Source organism: Chrysochloris asiatica, unplaced genomic scaffold, assembly GCF_000296735.1.
Source record: "Chrysochloris asiatica unplaced genomic scaffold, ChrAsi1.0 scaffold00012, whole genome shotgun sequence".
NCBI classification, from domain to species: domain Eukaryota; kingdom Metazoa; phylum Chordata; class Mammalia; order Afrosoricida; family Chrysochloridae; genus Chrysochloris; species Chrysochloris asiatica.
In genome coordinates, this window is record NW_006408530.1 from 19,347,759 (window position 1) to 19,371,814 (window position 24,056).

The 24,056-nt window shown below is 38.7% G+C and overlaps 1 protein-coding gene across 1 annotated transcript in view; it reads right to left on the reverse strand.

Annotated features, from left to right (window-relative positions):
* The window catches only part of ARHGAP15 (Rho GTPase activating protein 15), a 1,003,601-nt gene that overhangs the window by 77,707 nt on the left and 901,838 nt on the right, over window positions 1-24,056 (reverse strand). Inside the window, exon 12 of the mRNA XM_006834567.1 lies at window positions 23,199-23,304. Coding sequence (XP_006834630.1) covers window positions 23,199-23,304 — 106 coding nt within the window. The remainder of the gene's footprint in view (window positions 1-23,198; window positions 23,305-24,056) is intronic.

A 24,056-nucleotide genomic window follows, 5' to 3' on the forward strand; every position in this document is an offset into this window, starting at 1 on the left:
CCCCTTCCTCCATCGTTTGATTTCTTGACTGCTGCTTCCATGAGTGTTGATAATTGATCCAAGAAGAATGAAGTCCTTGACAACTTCAATCTATTCTCCATTGATAAGAATGTTGTTTATTGGTCTAGTGGTGAGGCTTTTTGTTTTCTTAACACTGAGATGCAATCCATTCTGATGACTGTGGTCTTTGATTTTCATAAGTATTTTAAGCCCTCTTCGCTTTCAGCAAACAAGGTTGTACCATCTGCATATTGTAGGTTGTTAATGAGTCTTCCCCCAGTCCTGATGTCACGTTTTTCTTCAAATAACCCAGCTTCTTGGATTATTTGCTCAGGTTGAATAATTATAGTGAAACAATACTCTTTTGACACCTTTTCTAATTTTAAAACATTCGGTGTTCCCATTGTTCTGTTCAAACAACTACTTCTTGGTGCATGTACAGATTTCTCATGAGTACAGTTAAGTGTTCTGGAATAATCATACTTCGCAATATTGTCCATAGATTGTCATGAGCCACACAATTGAAAGCCTTTGTATAGTAAATAAAGCACAGGTAAACATCATTCTGATATTCTCTGCTTTCAGCCATGAGCCATCAGACATCAGCAATGATATCCCTTGTTGCACATTCTCTTCTGAATCTGGCTTGAACCTCTGAAAGTTCTCTGTCAATGTATGCTTGCAGCTGTTTCGGTATTACCTTGAGTAAAACTTTATTCGCATGGGATATGAAAGATATTGTCCAATGATTTGTGCATTCTGTTGGATCACCTCTCTTTGGATTGGGCACAAATACAGATCTCTTCCACTCAGTTGGCCAGATACCTGTTTCCAAATTTCTTGGCATAGATGAGTGAGTACCTCCAGTGCTGCCTCACTTTTTTAAAAGATTTCAATTTGTATTCTACTAATTCCTGGTGTTCTTTGCCAATTACTTCAATGCACCTTGGACTTCTTCCTTCAGTATCACTGGCTCTTGATCATATGCTACCTCATGAAACCGTTGAACATCAACTATTTTCTTTTGGTACAGTGACTGTGCATTCCTTCCATCTTCTTTTGATGCTTTCTGCATCATTCAATAATTTGCCCAGAGAATCCTTCAATAACGAAAGTCAACGCTTGACTTTTTTCTTCAGTTCCCCCAGCTTGAGAAATGCGGGGCATGTTCTTCCCTTTTGGTATTCTGACTCCAGATCTTTGCATATTTCATTGTAATATTTGACTTTGTCTTCTTGAGCTGACCTTTGAAATTTTCTGTTCAGCTCTTGTATGTCCTTCATTTCTTCCATTTGCTATAGAATCTCTATGCAGGAGAGCAAGTTTCAGTGTCTCTTCTGACATCCATTTTGATCTTTTCCTTCTTTGTCTTCTTAATGACTTTTTGCTTTCTTCCTGTATGATGTTCTTGATGTCATTCCACAACTCTCTGGTCTTCAGTCTTTAGTGTTGAATGCATCAAATCTAATCTTCATTTCTATCACCTAGGCCATATTTTCCAACTACTGATCCTTCCTCTTGGCTGCCAACCTTTGTATTCCAATCATTGATAATGATCAATATACCTTAATTGCATTTTTCATCAATTTCAGATTGAAGAAGTTGGTAGAATTCTTCTATTTCATCCTCACTGGCTTTAGTGGTTGGTGCATAAATTTGAATAATAGTGGTATTAACTGGGTTTCCCTGTAGGTGCACGGATATTAACCTATCACAGACAGCGTTGTACCTAATGACTGATCTTGATATGTTCTTTTTGCCGATGAATGCAACACCATTCCTCTTCAATTTTCATTCCCGGCATAGTAAACAATATGGTTGTCTGATTCAAAATGGCCAATACCAGTCCATTTCAGTTCATTAATGCCTAAGGTATCAATGTTTATGTGTTTCATTTCATTTTTTGACAGTTTCCAATTTTCCTAGAATCATACTTCATATATTCCATGTTCCGATTATTAATGAATATTTACAGTTATTTCTTTTCCTTTTTCAGTTGTGCTCCATTAGCAAATGAAGGTCCCAAGGGCTTTACTCCCACGGGCTTTACTCCAGATGAGTACATAATATACATACATACTATATGTTGTTGTTAAGTGCCATTGAATCATAGTGACCCTGTATAGGGTTTCCATGGAGCAGCTGGTGAGATTGAACCACTGACCTTTTGGTTCAAAAGGACTTGCAGTCCAGTGTATAACCCACAATGCCACACCAGGACTCCACCTCCTATATACGTACCATATATTAGCTAATTATTCTCTACATTTTCCCACTGAAATGTCTTGTTATATTCCACCACAACCACAATTGCCTTTAAGTTGACATCAACTCATGGTAACCTTATGTTAGACTAGAACTGTGTTCCATATGGTTTTCAATTGCTGATTTTTCCGAAGTAGATTCCCAAACCTTTATTCTTAGGTACTTGTGGGGGCCAATCCTTTGGTTAGCAGTTAAGTCCATTAACCTTTTTTTTTTTTTTTTCACCCAGGAATTCCTTTGTAAGATTAAGAGCTCTCTAATGGCAGAACCTTGTTACTTATAATTCTCTTATGTTCTCAATCCTACCCAGTAAAGTCTGGAACATAGAGTACCCACTCCATAAATACTGTTGATTTACCAGCTGATGCTTCAATTCTTCTTGTATATGTACCATGCCAATTTCAGATGGTTGAACAATTCACCTGATAAATTTTGAATGGTATGCTACCTTTATGTATCTATGGCAAGCAATAGCATGTTTGCTATAATATCGGTGAGCTGCACATTTGGATGAGTGTATATTTAAACTTCAGCCTTATCTAGTTAACCACATGTCTCCAGCATATCTAAATGGAGGAAACTATACTGCTTCCACGAGGGATTAATTGGGTCTTGCTTTTTAAGCTTTATGTCTATATGTTTGTGTTTCTGGCCATACATCTAAAGTGGATTCCATCATTAAGCAGTCACAAAATATGTAGATATTAGTACAAAAAGCACTTAGGAAATAACTAGATAAGGAATATAACCATTAATCCAAGCAACAATTAGCCGCCTTTAATGGTATATTTAGGGTTTATCATGAAAGCCTCTGTAACATACAGCAATAAACCATGTTTGCATAATATGAGCTTAAAAATGGCCATTCTCTGATGTTTTTCAGCAACTGTGATTTTATTTTACAAAGCTTTGAAGAAAAATGATCACTTCCTTCACTGTCCATGGTTAAGTGTGGAATATCTGCATTCTGACATCTTGGCTCATCTTGAAAGGCAGATAATAGGGGTTCTCGGGGGTCATAGTGGACCCCTACTCCTAATTCCTCTGCTGCAGTGCTACCCTGTGAGTAGAAAAACTAACACTGCTTGGTGTCGACCCTGTGAATGGAAAATATTAGCAGCATTCACTGTAGGTTTCTCATTCCTGAACCATGTGCTGAATCCTAATTCCTTACCTAGTACTGCACCCCAATGTGCAAACCCTTCTAGGAGTGTGTTCATTAGCTGGTTTACTATAGACTCCTCATGTCTGCTCTTCTGTTAGTTCTTAGGGCGATTAGAAAATGAGCCTGATGACTCTGGATGTCAAGGCTCATTTAAAAGTGCTCCTTTTCTTTGCCCAGCTACTGCTCTCTTGGATCTCAGAGCTTCTCTTCCCTACTGCCTGCAGAATTTGGCTTCTCAACATGCGGCTCTTAGACCAGTAGTATTAACACCTCCAGAATGTCACTTGGGAGCTTCTCATAATAAAGAATCTCAAGGCTGCCAAATCAGAATCTGCATTTTTAGCAAGATGATTCTATTCCCAAGTACCTTAAAGTCTGAGAAGCTCCAAGTTAGAACTTTTAGGAGTGGGAGTGCCTGGTTGGAGCAAACAGTTAAAATGCTTGATATTAACTAAAAGGTTTGAGGTTTGAATCCACCCAGATATACCTCAGAAGAAAGGCCTGGGGATGTACTTCTGAGTATCCCATGGAACACAGTTCTACTGTGACACTGATGGAATTGACATGAATGGGAAGTGACATGACAGCCATTGGTTAACTAGCTACATGACAGCACTGTTGACCATGGAAAGCTCTCAACCTTATTGACCCATTCAAGCTCCAATACTTGACCCATTCATGTCTCAATCACTGGGGTTCCTCCTTCACTCTAGGGCTTCAAGCATAATTCCTAAGTGTGGTGAATTACAAAGTCACATTGCACAGGTGAATCTGCATCCACAGAAGCCACTCCCCCCCCCCCCCCCAGCCAATAATAAACAACACCATTAAGGCTTCTGGATGAAGCCCGGGCTGTCAGAGGTGAGGCCTATTGGATAGGATACAGGATGGCCGCCCTCACCAGTGTGGTCATTAACGTTCCCGTGGTGCTTTTTGTGAGAGAAGGGGTTGATAACCTCGGTGTCCTGGCTGACTTCCAATCTGTGTAATTACAAGCAGCCTACCTAAATCGGCTCTGTAGTTTCAATTAGGTAAAGTATTGTTCACTTCTTGTACTAAACTGCTGTGTTGTGTGGCTACAGACTGCTAATTAGCTGGTATTTTTTAGGTGGCTGCGTTTGAGTTTAACAAAATGTCTTTCTCTGGCCATCTCCTCCACCCTCTCCACCTTCAACAAACACAACCACATACAAATTTATTTATTACCATTTCTTGGATAAAGGTGCTTTGAGATCAGATATTCCTAGATTGTAACAAAGAACATTTCTTTAGTTTCACTGAATAGCTTCAAGGTTTACCTAGTCTATTATTGGGAGGGGTGGGGTAGAGGGAGGGACTTATGCAGAGAATAGCAAGAATATAATAAGGGATGGATGAAATAGGCCTTCTTCTGCCACAATGAAGGGTAAATTCCTGTGATTGCCAGGGACGCATGAATTGCTTTCAGAACTTGATACTCTAGAAATTGGTTATTTTTAGTGATGTGGAGAAAGTGAGGTCAGAGTAGAACAGGACATGCGTCTTATTTCTCCTTTTCCACTAGTTAGAAAAATACAGTGGGGCAAGTAAACCACTAGTAAAAGTCTTTACTATGTCTGTGTGAGATGTCTGACTCTAAACAGGAAGATGAGGCATCCCGGAGAGTGAATGGAATCCTTTTGTGATAATTCAAAGTTCAGGACTAGGGAAGTATTTATGACTCTGTAAAAAGATGGGTCAACAAGGAGTAAAGAGGGAGGAACTGTGCTCTAATCAGAGAAGATATGCATTTGAGAATAGAATTTTTCTGGGATGTAGAATGATTGCTAAAATCGTATCCAAATGGAAAGGAAAAACAGCCATATTTGAGTAGAGCATCATGTTACAAGTCTTATCACTGTATGAGCCAATGTATTCTGTTTTGATTCCTATCCCAGAGACACAAATTAATTAGATAAATCACCTTTTAGGGTAGGGTTAGATCCCATTATCTTTTCATATTCCAAACATTAAGGGATATAGATGAATTAATCATTGAATGAATAAATAAACGAATAAAGCTAATAAAGGGGGAAAATGTTTATCAAGAGATATACACCAAACCCAAAACCCTCTGCCACAGAGTCAACTACAACTCAAAGTGAACCTGTTGTTGTTGGTGGTGTTGTTAAGTGGTTCCAACTCATAGCGACCCTGTATAGGGCTTTTGAGTCTTTAAATCTTCCCAGAATAAAGAGCCTTATCTTTCTCCCAAGGAGCAAGATGAAGCCAGAGGGCTCGGACTATGAACCTCGTGGTTCACAGTCCAGTACTTATTGTCTGGAGTCATCGCACTCCCATAGTGGCTCTAGAGGACAGACCAGAACAGCTTCATTGGGTTCATTATGGAAGCAGACTGCCTCATCTTTCTCCCACTCAACACTTGGTAGGTTTAAACTGCCATAATTTCAGTTAATAGTCCAATGACTAACTTACTGCACCACCAAGGGCTCTTTACTAGGCAAATGCTTGTTGTGGTTATGTGTCGTAGAGTTTCCAAGGAGCAGCTAGTGGGTTTGAACCACAGACTTTTTGATGAGCAATCTAATGGTTATTCTACAGTGCCACACCAGGACTCCGCACACTGTTGTTGTTAAGTGCTGTTGAGTCGGTTTGGACTCATAGTGACTCTGTATAGGGTTTCAGAGGAGCGGCTGGTGGGTTTGAATCTCTGACCTTGCAGTTAGCAGTCCAGTGCATACCCTACAGTATCACACCAGGATTTCTGCATAGGTTGGTTATCAATTCATGGAGAGCAAGAAAAAAAAAATGTTTTTAATGTTAGAGTACCAGTACTTGTACCTTCCCTACTCATTGTTAGTGTTCTGCCATAAAATGCTTTACTTTTTTCATTGAAAACAAAAAAAGCAGAGGAAAGCATGGGTTTTCTCAGTCAGAGGGATGGACTAATTATTGTTGTTGTTGTTAAGTGCCTTTAAGTCAATTCTGACCCACAGCCACCCTGTATAGGGTCTCCGAAGAGTGGTTGGTGAGCTTGAACTGCCAACCTTGCGATTCAAACTGATTTTGCAGTCGAGTTCATTAACACATAGCACCACACCAGGAGTCCTGAAAGACTGGCTTGTCCGCAAAACCCTCTTACAAGAAGAGGGACATAGAGCCAGAAAGAAGAAAGTGAAAATGTGATTGAGATAAGTAAGCATTTCCATACATGAACAGGGGTAATAGCATGTTTGAATAAGGTTCTTGGATCCTAGAGATTTATCATCTCCCTGATAAAATATCCTCAAACCCAGCTCAGGATCTATTACATAATAGATACTGTATGCATATTCATTCCATGAATAGCGGTGAATGGGCAGTGTAGGCAATAATGATGTAAAAGTGAAGAGGGTGCTTTGAGTAGTGCATAAAATAAATACTTTGAGGATGGTGATGCTATCTTGGATGCTGATGATATTGGAAGAAAAGAAAGAGAAAGTGAAACAAAGGGGAAAATGTAAGAGAAAATAGCTTGGCTGAAAATAATGTAGGTATGACATAGAAGTGGAGAAGAAATTGTTAAGTGTCATCGAATCATTCCAATTCATACTGACCCTGTATAGGGTTTCCAAGTAACATCTGGTGAGCTTGAACCACTGACTTTTCAGTTAAAACTGACTTTGCAGTTCATCGCATTAACCCACTGTGCCACACAAAGATTCCCTTAGATGTGAGAGAAAGAGTCTCTCCATGTTTAGGCATTGGACCGCTAGCTGAAAAGTTGACGGTTCAAAACCTCCAGTTGCTCCTTAGGAAAAAGGTGAGGCTGCCTGCTTTATTCTTATATAGGAATTGATTCAATGTCAGTGACTTTATGCAAAGGGTAATAATTAGTAAAATGCTTGTAACTTCTGCATGTATCTTCAATGTCCTTTTTACATTACCAAATTAATTTAGGGAAAAGGTATAGAATGAGGAATGTCACTGGTTTGGCGGCTACATAGATTCAAAATTTCAAATCTTAAATTTGAGCTCTGCTATTATTCGATGATTTCAAAGGATATTTTCCCAGTGCTTTGACCCCAACAGCCTCTAATCTCATTCTCTTACTCTATAGAGGCTCATTCTAGTTAATCCCATGATTTCCTTGTTTACCTTTTCAAAGTCAAGGGTGGATGGAGTCTGCCACTGATCATAGAGCAATTATTATATCCTGGTGTGGCACTGTAGGATAGGCACGAGGCCACAAGGTTGGTTTGAACTGCAAGGTCTGAAGTTCAGCTCACCAGCTGCTCCTAGGAAACCCTATACAGGGTCGCTATGAGTCAGAATGGACTTAGTAGCACTTTAACAACAGCATCAAGATTTCTTCTTGTTCACTGTGAACATCCAATCTATTTTTTTAGCCCAGTTTAAATGAATAGATGACAGTCTTGAGATTTAAAATTCTCATATATAATCTGCAATCTTTCTTGCACTACAAAACACACACCAATAGCATGGAAATTTGCAGATACCCTGTGTTAACTATTCCTGGATGTCATCCTGCAGCTTTAATTTCTGCTTTCTCCTCTGCATTCTGGATACCGCTGCTGGACTTGTCAGCACCTTGTCACTGCTTCCTGTTGCGTGGGCTACCATCGGACTCTGTGTTCTTAACAATTATCCACTCCTCACCCCCCTCCCCCAGAAGCCTTCACAATACAAAAAAAAAATATTAACAGGTAAAAAATAAATAAATAAACCTCCTTAATTTTTTTTTTTTTTTAGTTTCCTGAAGCAACTGCTATTTGTGAATGTGGCATAGCCTCAGCTAATGGCCATGTTGCCTTGTCTTTCCCAGTCCCACGATGCTCTTTTGTTCCTAGTGTGACAAGGATGTGGGGAGCCAATATGATTTAACTAAACAATACAAGAATGTCAACAACACTTGCATGTCTTGTGTACAGATCAGAATAAATTGCTCATATGGAATGTTTTGTTTTTCTTTGCAGGGAACAGCTTACAAGGAGGTATGCCGAAAAGAAGTGGCTAAGAAATATTATTTTTAAATAACCTATTTTAATATCAGATTAAATGGCTGACAAGTTCACAGACAGGCAGACAGCAATGAGGAATTGTTCTGGAATTCCTTATGGGCAGTGGGGAAAAAAAAACAACAAACTAAGTTTAGTAAGAAATAAAAATGAGGGAATTAATGTCTCAGAATTAAAGGTGAACCAAAAGAAATTGGCAGCTGCCTGGGCACGCCAGGTATCTGATACACTTGACAAACCAAGAGACAACTGCAAAGCTCCCCAGACAACTTGCCTGGAGGGTGTGCCAAGGAGTCAGATGCTATTTCTGGAAGAAGATCTTCCGTGGTTGGGCATCTGGGTTCAGTGCTTTCTATTCAAAGAGGAGAATGAAAGTGGAAAAAGGCAATGCCACCCTTGCCTTTTTAAAAGACACGCTGTTTCTTCATGCGTATATATGCATATTACATAGGAAAAAAGTATAAATGACATGGAACTTATTTTGAAGAAGAGTCCTTAGGAATAAAACTCCCCCCCCCCTTTTTTTTTTTAGGCAGATAAAGCAATGCTTGAGAGAGAGAGAGAGAGAGAGAGAGAGAGAGAGAGAGAAAGGGAGAGCTATGCAACTCCCTACATGCATATGATAGTATGCTAATTAATTAGGTAATTATATTTAAAGGGGTGGGTTGATAGCCTGTGTACAATTTTAAAAGGAGAATTGAGTAATGGGCTTGTGTCTGAATCATGGCTGGCTTGTCTCTCCCATTCTTTCTACCCTGGAAACACAATTGAATATTGGTATTGGCAAGAAAGCTAAGTGTGGTCTAGTGGACTGGAAATCAGGTGACTTGTGAGGCTGGTTGATTTTTTCCCCCCCTTCTACTTTGAAGTTTGCTGTGCGTCTTCTGCTTTAAAAAAATAGGGGAACTAAAAATTTTTTATGCACCTAGCAGAAGAGGGTAAGGTTTTTGTAAACCAAAGTCAGAGTGTTTTTGTTTTTATTTTAAATTTCTCGCAATTCTAAGTTTTTCAAGGGAATATGAAGTCAGTATTGGATCTGGAACAAATCATCTTCTAGAAGGTTGGGGTTGATGTAATAGGGGCCATGATTTATCAGAGTCATGAGTGATAGGGATTCTCTAGTTTAGCAGTGAAAGTTATGATCAAAGATACTAAATGTGAGCCCTGTTTTCCAAGAGCTTTCATGTGATAAACATTGGCCTGAGAATCACAAGGTCCACCATTCAAGCTCACCAGCCGCTTTGTGTGGAGAAAGATGAGGCTTTCTTCTACCTCAAAGATTTAAAACTTCAGAAACCCTAGTCAGGGTTGCTATGAGTAGGAATTGAATCACGGCACTAAACAACAGCAAAACTGCAAACACTAGATACTCAAGAAAACAGGCAATTCACATGAACAGCAGTTACTAGTCTACCATGTGCCAGTTCACTGATGGGTGGTCACAGTTTCTGCAGTAAGATCAGCCTCTTGCAGCACTCATTTATTTATCATTGGTTGGGGAGTCTTTACAAGCACTCTATGTTAATAGTTCTTGTTTTACAGTCACTATTCTCTTCTCTTTAATATAAGGAAGTGTTATAAACAACCTCCTGGTAGCATAGTGGGTTATGAGTTGAGCTGCTAACCATAGGTCAGCAGTTTGAATCTACCAGTCGCTCTCAGGGAGAAAGATGAGGCTTTGTGTTCCTGTAAAAGATTTACAGCCTCAGAAACCCTATGCATGGTTACTATGAATTGCAATTGATTTGACGGCACACAACAAGTCCTAGATAGGCCTTGAAATATGCTTCCAAAAGGTCACAATCTTGCAAATCTTATGGAGCAGTTCTACTTTATCACATGAGATCATCAGGAGTTAGAATCAACTCAACAGCAACTACCAACAACAGTCTGAAATGCATATGGTTACATGATTTCACAAAATAAAGTTGATCATAATAGGATCAGCTATTGGCTATTAGATTATCATCTTCTAGCTTATTGGATAGAAGTGGTTCCATTTATTCATAAAAATTACTGAATGTCCACAATGTACAGAGCACTATGCTAAGCCTTAAAGATAATGCAGAGAACAAAGAACAAAAATCCTTGCTCTTTCGGAACCTATGCTGTAATGGAAGAGGGGGCCGTTGGTTCTTTTTAATTTCCATTCTCTTGAACTGCTAATACTATACAGAGGTTTTACTTTACTATCATTATTCCTGTTAGATTATTATATTGTGAAAGTAGGAGCCTTGAACTGCTAACTTCAAGGTTGGTGGTTCACACCAGTTATTCTATGGGAAAGAATTGGGGCAGCCTTAGAAACCTTATGGAGCATTTTACTATATACTATAGGGCTGCTCTGGTAGCATAGTGGTTATGAATTGGGCTGTGAACCTCAAGGTCAGCAGTTTGAAACTAACTACCAGCTGTTCCGCAGGAGAAAGATGAGGCTTTCTGCTCTGGTAAAGATTTACAGCCTCAGAAACCCTGTACAGGGTCACTATGAGTCAGAACCGACTCCACGGCACACTTCCATAGGGTTGCTATTGAGTTAAAACAGACTTGACAACAGTTGGGTTTTTGGGGTTTGTGGAATTTGTTGTTAAGTGTTGTCAAGGCAGTTCTGACACACAGTGATCCTGTATAGGACTTCCAAATAGCAACTGGTGGGTTTGAACTGCCAACCTTGTGTGTTTAGCAACAGTGTTTATACTATAGTACTAATAGTACTACAGGAATAGTAGTTTTTAAATTTTATTTTAATTTTTTGAAATGGTAGTTTTAACTGTATACCATGATAGCCCTAGTGTCAAAATTTGTTTGTATTACTATGCTTACCATTCTTAGATTCAATTCCAGGTATTTCTTCCTCTGACTATCCTTTCAGTGTTAGTCCCCAGGAACTTATTCTCCATTCTCTTCTAGATTTGCCTTCTCCCATGGGGAGACACAAAACCTTGCTCCACTGTTACCTTTAAGCAGACAACTACCAAATTTACACCTGGAGTATAATCATCTTTTCTGAATTCTCAACATACATGTCTTATCCACTACTGAAGTTTATTCTAGAATATAAACAATGATTTTGTCTACAAATTTTGATTCTTTCATGTTTCCAGTTAGATGTTTTTTCTGAATATGAGTTAATGTTATGAGGTGGTTATCATTCTAGAAACTTCCTTCTTTCTTACCTCTCACATGCACTTGTGAACAGCTCCTGCTGAATCTACTTCCTACATGCATCTTGTACCCAATTCCTATATCCTCACTCTCCTTGTTGTTCTTCAGTGCCATTGAGTCAGCTCTGACTCATAGAGACCTGTATAGGTTTCAGAGAAGCTGCTGGTGGGTTTGATCTGCCAACATTGTGGTTCGCAGTCCAGTTGGGATATCTAGTCTGCACTTCTGGAGTCCCTGGGTGGTGCAGATGGCAACTAGAAGTTGGAAGTTTGAATCCATTCAGAGGAATGTGGAAAGAAAGGCCTGGTGATCTGCTTCCAAAACAGAAAACTCTACAGAGCATATGTCTACTCGGACACACAGGAAGTCACCGTGCGTTGGAATTGCTTTGATGACAATGGTTTGGTTTCACTTGCATAATTCTGTCAGTCTTATAACTGGTTTCAGCACTTCAAATGCTGCTCTCCTATAAGCTACCCTTCACCTTGACAAAAACTGTAATCTTTATAAATGCTAATGAATCTGATTGCCTTGCTTCCCAATTTCAGATCCTTTAGTTTCCCTAATATCAACAACAAGAATTTCAAACTCCCTAGCACATGGTGATGGTATTGTTAAGTGCTGTCAAGTTGATTCTGACTCATAGAGACCCACTAGGGTGTCCAAGGACTGACTGGTGGGTTTGAAAAACTGATCTTGTGGTTAGCTTTCCAGTGCCTATCCTATAGCACCACACCAGGACTTCTAGCATATGGTACTCTTTATAAGTTAGTGTTAGTTTAAATTCTTCTGGGCTCAGATTCTACCACTTTTCTTTATCTTCCCCAATTTTCCAATAATTCCAGAGAATATGCCCTTCCATATCATACCTCTCCTGGCTCTATGCCTTTGTCTACAACATTCTCTCTTCTTATAACAGCCCTGTTATATGCCAGATGGAATATTTAAAGGCATTCATGCCATCTCTTATTGGAGGCATCTTTGATATCTTTTTTTCTAAATTTTAGTTTCTGCTCAATGTTCTCACAATGTCTTGTGATGATATACCACATTTATTATAATTGCTTACTGATTTATATACCCCCAAATACTATCAAATACATCAGGGTAGGTTCTCCTTATATCTTTAGCATCTGATTGAGGGGCCAGCATTTTTTTTCTGTACAAAGTCTGACAGTAAGTAATTTTGGCCTTCTGCAACTTGTCTTGTTCTGTCTCGGAGTGACCATACAGTTACAGGCAACACCGCACAGTTTGATACATTTGTGTTCTAATAGAACTTTATTAAACAAAATAGGCAGTCAGCTGGATTTGGCCAGTGGACCATAGTTTGTCAACCCCTTATCTAGCTTAATGACTGAAATAGACTAGGTACTTAGTTAAGACTTCTTGAAGAAGGGACTGGAGAGAATTTTTCAGTTAGCAGTTTCACAAATGTGAATTTAATTGACCTATTTCCCACATGAGCAAAAAGGGAGGTTTAGAGACATTAAAATATTTCTCAATGTTGTACAGTTTCTGAAGGCTGAGGCTGGGAGTTGAGCCTATGCCTTTGCATTAAAAATCCACAGGTCTTTCCATTAGGCCAATGACCAAGATTCATACTGAGAAGAGGGAAACAACTTAAAAAAATTACCTGTGACTAGGGAAATAGCCCCATGACATGGGTCAGTACTAACAATAGAGAAAGCAATGATAGATGGGACAGTAGCCATTTTAAGGTCTACTTCATTTCCTGTTACTCAGTGGTAAATGCTACCATTGAAATGCTGTATCTAAAGATCTAAAGTAACTTCATTCCTTTCTTAAAACCTTATCTCTCAAAGCTTTCCTCCAGAGTAAAGACACACCATTGGAAGGATCATTGAACCTTCATCCCCAGCTCACAAACCTTATAAATCCTTTGCCAAGATGTCTCCTAAGTAGATGACATTTTAATGATTACTATGGGGAGTTGGGAACTATTGCTTCACCCTTGCAATCAGAGTAATTAATTTTCTTAACTACCAGGCCAAATTCTGCCACGGGAGTCCAGTTGAGGAATTTCAGGCTCATAGGAAGCACATTAACTCTACAAAGCGATTAGGGTGCCATTTCAAATACACAAGTAAAGGAGCTAATAGGCTTCTGGCTTATTTCAAACAAGTTGCTACCTCTGTCCCTTGGGTGGGTGGGGGGGAGGATGGAAATGAAAAAAGAGAGAAAGAGAAAAGAAAAGGAAAAAAAAAACTCCACACACACACACACGAAAACCCACACACAACAATTTGCACAGGTTCCTCATTTTCCAGTAAAAGTATTCATGGCCTGCAAGTATTTGGATATAAGGTATTATGGTTGGGTGAAAGACCAAAGTGTACAGAAAACGTGTGGAATGCCAGAAGACAGCACAGAAAAACACACCCTGCTCCAAAGCTTTCAGAAGTCTGGACTGGGAGGTCAAGAACCTCACCAGCCAGAAAAAAAAGGGTGAGAACCTGTGGGCTTTGAAGTTCACGCTTTAAACTATCTTTAGCAAACCCCCCTCCCCACTTTGCCCAATATCAGAAATGTCCACAGAGCCATTTTACAGCTAGGGTGGATGAAATATTTCCTTACCACTTTTTCTGCAGACAACTCATGTATTTTTAGGGCATCATCATTTAACTTGCCTCTGACAGGCTTTTGTAGAATATTTTATTTAATATCCATGAAGACCACAGAGAAGCTTTAAATATCGGTTTACTCTCACAAAATAGCCACAGCTCAACAGTTTCTCCTTTCAATGAAGCATTCAACTGGCATACTTCCATGAGATTTGTCTATTCAGTCATATCATTTTTTCACCTTGGAATTCTATGAACAGCTGGACAATTTTCTTAGCGTCATTGAAAAAGGGAAGATTTTTGTCTTCCTTTCAACCCATTTTATGAAGTGCAAGTCTCCAACAAGAAGGATTATTTGCACCTAAAATCTGTGGCAAATGTCTACTTCTAAGGTTAGTTTTGAAAATTGATGAATAGCATTATTTCACATGTCATATTTAAAAGACATTTCTAAGGCATTTAGTTTTTCCAAATCATGTGTGCATGTATGAATTGAATGTTCTTTTATGTCCTCCCCTTCTTTTAAAATGTTGAAATTTTTCTGGCTTTCAAAATGCATAGCATACAGTAAATCTGACTAACTTGTTTAAAATCATACTGTGGAAATACTTTAATATTTATTACAGAATTTTTCTGTAATTATCCTGGAAGCAAAATGGTGGGAAAAGACTTTAGCAATAGTTAGAATACCGTATTAATAAAAATATCAACAATGATCTCTGAACTTCAAAAAGTCAGAACCAGTCCTAGGTAGATCTCTAGTTGATAAGATTTAAGGAGCAATTCTACGAGTTGCTGTCAATCGGCTCAGACTCATGTGTGTAGAACAGAGTTTTCAATAGTTACTTTTTGGATGTAAATTGTCAGGTGTTCTTCCGTGGTGCCTCCAGCCACCAACCTTTCGATTAACAGCCAAATGCATTAGCTGTTGGCACTTGGCAGGGACTCCAAGGAGTGTTTACACTGATGGATTTGAAGTATAGGTCCTACCAACTTGAAAATATCTCACCAGGCTTCCTCAATGTCAGAATTTTGCTTAGGTTGGCAAGAAATTCTCATTATAAGAATCACTGTAACAAATTAGACTAGGCAAGAAGAGTGTCCCTAGAAAATTGCTGTAATAGGGACATTCTTGACCAGAAATATAGGAAGACCTGTGCATGTCCCTAATCTGTTCATACCTGCCAAAAGGTCAAATAGACTAGATTATCTTATCAACAATCTGTCATCTGCAAAGTGAATATAAGTAGGTCTGCAAACATGGACTAAGATTTGGTCAAGTTGCTTTAGAGTTGGTGACAAAATACAGTTGGGTTGTGAAGGCTAACAGAGAGGGTTTGGGTTTGGTGAAAAGGATGCCATTTGCCTGGTGAATGTATGTAAGTGGTTGTTGGGGCTCTAGGAATCTGCATGAGGCAGGTTAATGGGGAAATCTGTTTTGGAAAAAATTCTGAGGTGAGATGAAAAATTTCTGGAGTCCAAGAAATTTGGCAATAATTTCATCCCACACAATCTCTACAGTTCTTCCTATATTGATTTCATTAAAAATGATTTTAAAGAAAAAGAAGGGGGAAAGGAGAGAGTGAGATTTGGAAATGGATAGTGGTGATGGTTGTACCCATGAGGAGTGTGGTTGGTGTGGCTGGTTTGTACTTGTAAAAATGGCTGCAATGGCAAATGCATTGTTGTATTAATATTGATACAGTCAAAAATACTAATAAGGAGCTCTGGTAGCATAATGGTTATGAGTCAGGCTGCTAACCTCAAGGTCAGCAGTTCGAACTACCATCCTTTCCGTGGGAGAAAGATGTGGACGACTGCGCTTCTGCAAAGATTTACAACCTCAGAAACCCTATACAGGGTCGCTATGAGTTGGAACCGACTTCACAGCATACTATTACAGTAAAAAATAAATCATTTTATATTTTCCTCATTATAAAAACTGTACATGATAATGTATCATGTTTATTTGGTGCTTCATATATGCTAGGCATTGAACAAGATTCCTAAACATTATTCATTTCTTCCTCATCACAGGAATAGATTCTACTAAGATCTCTGTTTTACAGATGAGAAAACAAGTTTAGAGGTAAGTGACTTGTCCAAGGTTACACACCAGTAAGTGGCAAAGCCAATACTTACATTCAGGTCTGCCTAACTCCAGAACCTGGAGTCCTAGTGTGGTGCTATAGGATAAGCACTGGACTGCTAACCCCAATGTTAGCAGTTCAAATTCACTTGCTGCTTCTCAGAAACCCTATACAGGATCACTGTGAGTCAGAACTGGCTCCGTGGCACTTCCCAACAACTCCAGAGCCAGCCCTTTCTATTTGTTGTTAATTTCAGTGTCTCCTTATATACCATTGTTGGGTGGGAATAAAACATATGAAAACAAAAACAAAACCCTTCTAATTCAGTAACTCAAAGATGGAAATAACAATTCTGCAACTGTTCCTTACAATCTTACAATAAGTTTATGGAAAAGTGGAATTAAAAGGTAATGGAAGTTTTCCAAACCTTTTGAAGCCTCTCCTATTTATAATGATACGTTCTTTGAATGCACAAATATTGTATTCTTGGTTCCCCTGGCATACCGCTATAAAATAGACACTGGAGGGGGAGAGAAAGGAATAGCCAGAAATACCACTATAGAAAGCTTGTAAGTCTGTCTTCTGCCTATAACTGATTGGAATATCTAAAACGGGGATACAACGTGCTCAGCGAAGGAGGCTTCCTGCGGAGCCTCTGCATTACATAAGACTATAGGTGGAATCCCGAACAGCATCCAGAATCTTCTGAGGGGAAATGTGCACTTGAAAGGACAAGCAGACCAGCCTGGAGTGGCAAGAACAGAAGATAATTCCTGAAAGAAAGACTGACAGGAAAAATACAAAACAATCTATGCAGGCCAACTGACCACTACAAGAACCAACAAGTGGTTTACCCAGGAGACATCAAGGCAAGTGATCGGGTCCCCCTAAAGGCAAACCCCCTTCTAAAACTAAGGCTCAGTGGGAATACATGCTCAGATTAGTGACCATGTTCATCACCGATAAGGGGAAGTGACAGAAAAACAGCAATGAAGCTGCGAGCTAAGCCCTACAATGCTCAATAGACTCCTGTGAACCCAGATGGAGACCTGCTTGGCCAGCAGTGTGCCAAGTCCAGGGGTCCCTTGGACCCAGAGTCAGTGACATAGCCACAGAGGTCTAGAGTGGATAGTGAAGCGTCCAGCTGATAAGAAGAGAGGGACATGCATAAGTACATCCACACTTGCAGATAATACCCACTTGACCTGGCTTCAATGACTGGATGATCAGAGCTCAAACAGAATAAGAAAGAAGAGGGAAAAAAGAATAATCTGATACAATTTGATGAACTTGACATACACCTATGGAAGCAGTAGCTCAAAAGAGTGAACAAATCTTCACAGCGAGGATCATTGCTGCCTCCTCCACACATGGAGAGGACAGGGATGGGCAACTTGGACATTGGCTACCCAGAATGGGACAGGGGTGTGGGGGGGAACTACAAAGGCAAGACGTGACTGGCTTACAAGTTTTCAAGAAGGAACCTAGATCCCAGAGGGTGTGGAGCAAGGTAGAATCTCCACTGAGTAGTATCCAATCTGTCTACGTGGGGTGGATGAAAGGAGCTGCCGATAGGTCTCTTGTGATATAATAACGATTAGCTGTTTTATCAAGACTGATTGTAAGGGCTGGAAATGTAAATAAAGGTAGACGTTTTGGGGCAAAGGGAGGGAAGTGATTAACCTTGCAATATAGGAGCTGAGGTCCCTGAGACCATCAAGGGAGAAAAGCAGAGAATGGAACCCTACCCAGAGAAGCAGTGATGCCAGGGATGGAGACAGAGATGATGATGTGGGGAGATGGAGCGGCTGGGGACTTTGGACCCAGAGAAGGAGAGGGGCTGTATGCGGATGACCAGGGGGCAGGCTTGCGGGGCATACCCTTTGGTTGATGGATGATGCATGGAAGGGATTGTAACCATGGCAAGGAAATGATATATGACGGGATCAATATGAAGCTGATGTCCTCCCATGTAAACTATCACATAATTCACAATAAAGCATTAAAAAATATATATTTCATTCTTGAGTTTTTTTCTTACTTATCATAGGCATTCTTACAAATAATATCTTTCAAAATTTGCTATGAAACTACATTTAGCTAAGTTGCTGTGATATACCACATTTTATAGAACCCCTTTTCTCCATTGTGGAATGCGTACATCTTCCAATGTCCTACCAGTTCAAATAATACTGTCATAAATAGTCATCTTTGCATAAATCGCCCCTCTCCCTCCCCAAATTACTTATGCTAGAACAGACAAAAATATCACTGCTATGTAGTCCATCTGACTCATACTAACACTCAAAGGTAGAGTAGCCCCATAAGGTTTCCGAGCAGATAGCCCCATCTTTCTCCTGTAGAGCAGCTGGTGAGTTTGAACTGACGTTAGCATCCCTACATGTAGCCCACAGTGCCACCAGGGTTCCTAATGTACATAGGATGTTGTTGTTGTTAACTGCCATCAATTGGCTCTGACTTCTAGCAACCCAGAATAGGGTTTCCAATTAATGGCTGATGGGTTTGAACTGCCAACCTTCCAGTTCTCATCCTACAGCGAAAGACCAGGACTCCTTTACTTAGAATGGTGGTGGTAGTGGTGGTGTGCTTTGGAATCGGTTCCGACTCATAGAAACCCAGTGTAGAATTTCTGAGGCCATAAAGATATACGGGAACAGAAAGTCTCATCTTTCTCCGGTGGAATGACTGGTAGTTTCGAACTCCTGACCTTTAATTTAGCAGCTCTACTCGTAACTACTATGCTACCGGAGCTCTTTTTACTTGGAATAGAATACCCAAAATTGAGATGGCTGGCCCAAAGGGTACCACAGTTTGAAAGGTATTCATCCTTCACATATAATACATACATGCTTTCCTAATATGTTGGGTCTGATTCAACATACATTTGTCAAAATGAGATTCATCCTATTTCTTTACTTTTCTATATCTTCATCATCTTCCTTTTCCTATCTATGCTTGTGAAAGAGAAGAAAGAGCCACTTTCTGAACAGTATTTCCTTTTTTAAAAAATGTTTAAAGTTGCTTTTAGGGGGATATCCTTCCCAATTACCAAGCATCGAAACCTAAGAAATGCCTCTGTAGCTGACTGGAGTGGAGAGATTGAAAAAAAAAAAAACAAAAAAAAACAAGTAAAATTATGTGGATTTTTTACTTTGTAAAAAATCTTAAGATTTGAACTTTAAAATTTTTATTTACATAAAGACCATGACAAAAATACAAGTACAACTTCTATGTGACCTCCTTGATTCTGTTACCATCTTCCTAACCCTTCAGATGCCTCTTTCCTAAAACTGACAACATCATGCCATTGTCCGGTATAAACAGCTTTGCTGGCTCCTTATTTCCTAATTCTTACTGAACTTCTTTGTCTGGCTTTCAACTTTAAACTAATATCAGCAAGCAGACTATCTTTCAAGGTCTTTCTTCCTATTAACTTAATATTCACTCTGCCTTTCTGCCTTTCTAAAGAAGAATGCTATAGGTAAATGCATTTAACACACATTTTATAGAGACGTTCTTGTTGTTAGGTGCCATCGAGTCAGTAGCAACTCATAGCGACCCTATGCACAGCAGAATGAAACACTGCCTGATCCTGGGCTAACCTCACTACTGTAGCCACGCTTGAGTCCATCAATGCTGCCACTTGGCCAATCCATCTTGTTTGGGGTCTTCCTCTTCGACAGAACTTTTATTTGATGATTCAGAAGTTTACCAGGACTTTCAAGTGCATATCATTATAATGCCAATTGTGAAAGCTGTTGTTATTAAGTACTGTTGAGTCTGTTCTGAGGAGCTGCTGCTGGGTTTGAACTGCTGACATTTCAGTGAGCAGTCTAATGCTTATCCTCTTGTTGTTGCTAAGTACCATAGAATTGGTTCTGACTCATAGCAATTCTGTATCGGGTTTCTGAAATGGTAAATCTTTTTGGAAGCAGAAAGCCTCATCTTTCTCCCTCAGAGCAACCGGTCGACTCAAATCACCAGGCTTGTGGTTCACAACTCAGTGTTTATCTTACAGCTCCATACTTTGTGAAAGTGGCCATTAATAAAGATTTCTGGTTTGATGACATTTTGATCTGGTAGCTTACTCTGAATTCTTGGTCTCAAGATATCATAGCAAAAGAATAGAACTGGACCTTGAGTTTGATCAAGGATGAAGATTCTGACATCTTTCAACCTATGCAACCATTGTGGAATCTTAACTTTAATATCAACATGTTTTTATTGTTAAATGCTGTTGAGTCATTTCTGATTCACAGTGACCCTGTATAGGGTTTTCGAGGAGTGGCTGGTGGGGTTTAACTGCCAACCTTGTGGGTTAATAGTCCAGTGCTTATCCTATAGTACCACACCAACCCCTGATTTTTATGTACAGGATTTACATTCACTCTTTAGTTCAGTTGTGCAAACTTTCTTAGTTTGTAGTCTGCAAAAATAGATTTCTATGTTGCTGGTTGTAGAGAACTTAGGTCAAGTGGAATTTGTGGCACTTCATTATGTCCCCTGCCCCTCACTAAACAAACTTCAAAATATATATATTTACAACAATTTTGAATAAACACTACATACAAGTGTTGACGGTAGATTTTCTGAAGAACTACCAAATGCATCAAGACTAAGGAAAACATTCTAATGATTCTTTCAAACATGAATATATTTAAATTCTCGTTAAACAATCTTCTTATTTAGTCTTCTCAGGCTTTGATGACATGCCACGATTGGCTGTTTATCAAAAACTTAGGAAGAAATGCTTAACAAGATATAATCGTGTATGCACACTTGTGCATAATTTAACACAGTTTATAAATTGGTGCAGGGTGGAATATGATGGTTCTACCACCCAGGAAAAGTTGGTGGCTAGCAAATAACACTTTTTCTACCCATCTATAGTAATAAGTCTTATAATACGAATGTTATGAAGGTGATATAATTATTTATTTTAAAATCGTATTTTTAAACATCTATTTCCATATAACATAGAACAAAATAAATGTTCTAATAAAGTTGAGGAATTAATTTAGGTTAAAGAAACATAACCAGATATTAATTGTTAATGTTGGGATTCTATAATATGTATTTGGGACATGCCCATCTGTTGAAGATTTTTAACTGAATGGACTTATCTTTGTGTTTATTTTTTTATTTGTTTTGGTGGAAAATTTAGCTGTGCTTTTAGCTTCTTCATTTTATAGCTGTCTTAGTTGAGAAAGAAAGCAATAATTGAGATTGAGTAATGGATATGTCTCGAGATCACAAAGGATAGGTGTTGTATAGCATTAAAGAGTATACTTTTCTGTTTGTTTTATGACGTGGTTCAGTTAAAGTTACTGAGATAAGCATTCCCATATTTACTTGTAATCTGAAATCCATACCATGGTATGTCCGGAGCCTAAGACAAAAAAATTAACATTTGAGAAATTCTCACCTTGTGCCAGCCATTTTATATGCATTATCTCATTTAATAATCATAACCACAGGATATGGTTGGAATTACTTAATCCTATTTTATTTGCCTAAGACCATAACTGCAGTAAAGTATTGAACAAGATTTGACTCTGTCTCTCTCCTTTACTTTAAAGCTCAAGATCCTTTCACTGAATCAATTAAACTGGGCTTCCTCTTATAGCCAGTATGTGGCAGTGATAAGAAGTGACATTCTAGCAATAAAGGATGTTCTGAATTTGAGACAAGGTTGTCCTTTGAGAATAAAATTTGAGAAAAACTAACATGATGAATTAGATTAAAATCTGTTCCCTGATGCAATGACTGGTTTGGCAAACCATGGATTATTTATAATAGAATGTTCTATGGTGTCTGTAATGGATTTAATTTTGTTCCAGGTGTTAAAATCCTAATCCTTATCCCTGTAAATATGATCCTGTATTGTTATGAAGTCCATACCAGCTCACAGCTGGATCCTAAACCTGATCACTTTTGAATAAAAAAAAAAAACAGAATATACATGGAGATACACATATGGTGGAAGCTGAATCATGTGAGGATTGTCTGAAAGTTAAGGAATGCCAAAGAGCCAAGAAATACCAAAAAAGCTGAAAGAAAGGGATGGATGTGGCCATGCCCCTGATTTGGACTTTTTGCCACCAGAACTGTGAGAAAATAAATTTCTGTGCCTTAAAGTCATCCACATATGCTATTTGTGCTACAGCAGTGTTAGTTAACCAAAACACCATCATTAGAAAGACTCATATAAGTCTGTTTAATGAAATAAAAGACTATTCATGAATTTCAAACTAGTTGCAGAATAATATGTTCAGTATGCTGTACTTCAAACACAATAAGCAAATATACACACACATTTGCATGTACTCAGAAACAGGTCTAGAAAGAAATATATTGACAAAATGTTATCAGGCTAAGCAAAGATGGCAAGCAGATTTAACCATTTAAAGTATATATATACCTCAATTGTTTGATTCCCCTCATTGGCATATATCACTTTTACAATTAAAAATGATGTAATGAATTTGCTAAACAATCTGTAAGAATGCCTCATTCCAAAAATGGATGACTAGGTAACTTATCTGTAGTCTAAACACTTGGTATGTGGTAGGGTTGGGTTTTAAACTCATATTTGAATCATTTCATGTTCTTTCCAATATAGTAAATTAACAAGGTAAAGATAGCCCATCTTAGTGCTCTGGAAAGGGTTAAGATAGTCAATTAACATTTACTTGTTGTAAAGCTCAGAAAATAATACATTCTTTTAGAAGTTCCTTTTGTACGTTCTCCTTTAAAATGTAACTCTAGTGCATTCTCCAGCATCTTCAGGGAAGACATAAAGCTATAGGAGGAAATCTGAGATAAATATATCTAGAAACTCATGCCAGAAAGATCTAAAATGAAATACTGTTCAATTAGAAAATTATTGTATGAAATCTTTACAACTTACTTAGTTAGATGTCGGAAGAGGACTTTCATGGTGTCACGATTTGGTGGAGGGAGTTTTTGTACAAGAGACTTTATAGTTTCAATTCTTGCATTGTTATCTTGCTTTTCTGGAAAAAAACAATATAAAAAGAAAAAGAAAAGTTAGGAAAGAATTAGATTTCTTAGGTACATGAGAACATTTTATTAGGCAAATTTTGGATAGGATTTATCAACTAAAACTCTTAACACACAAAGGGTTTGGGTGCACTCAACATGGTTCTCATGGGGTTTCTTTATTTTGACTGTGCATTAGGTAATGACACTTTGGGCAGGAGGAAGATCCAGTTTATAGTGGAGGACATCAGGCTTGGCATATAGGGTCAGAGAAAAAGAAAACTCTTCAATAAAATGGACTGACAGTGGCTATAACAATTAGTTCAAACATAGGAATCATTGTGAGGATGGCACAAGACTGGACAGTGATTTGTTCAGTTTCACATAGGATCAGCAGCACCTACCAACAACAACAATAGAAAGCAGCGATTGTGTGACCGTAACATGATCTATCTGTTAAGCTCAGGTATTTTCATATTTTACAAGCTGTCAGAAGGTGAATAACAGATGCTCACATCCTAATCCTAGGAATATGTGAATATATTACCTTTCATGGCAAAAGGAACCTTGCAGATGTCATTTAATTAAGAATTTCAAGAAAGGGAACTTTTCCTGGAGTGTTAGGTGGACCACAAATAATCACAGAGTCCTTGTAAGAGGAACGAAGGAAGGTCAGAGTCTGGAAGATGGTGCTGTGATGCTCGAAGTGGTGACAGAAGAAGCTGTGAGATGGGGCCATTGACCAAGGATTGAGGCTAGTCTCTTG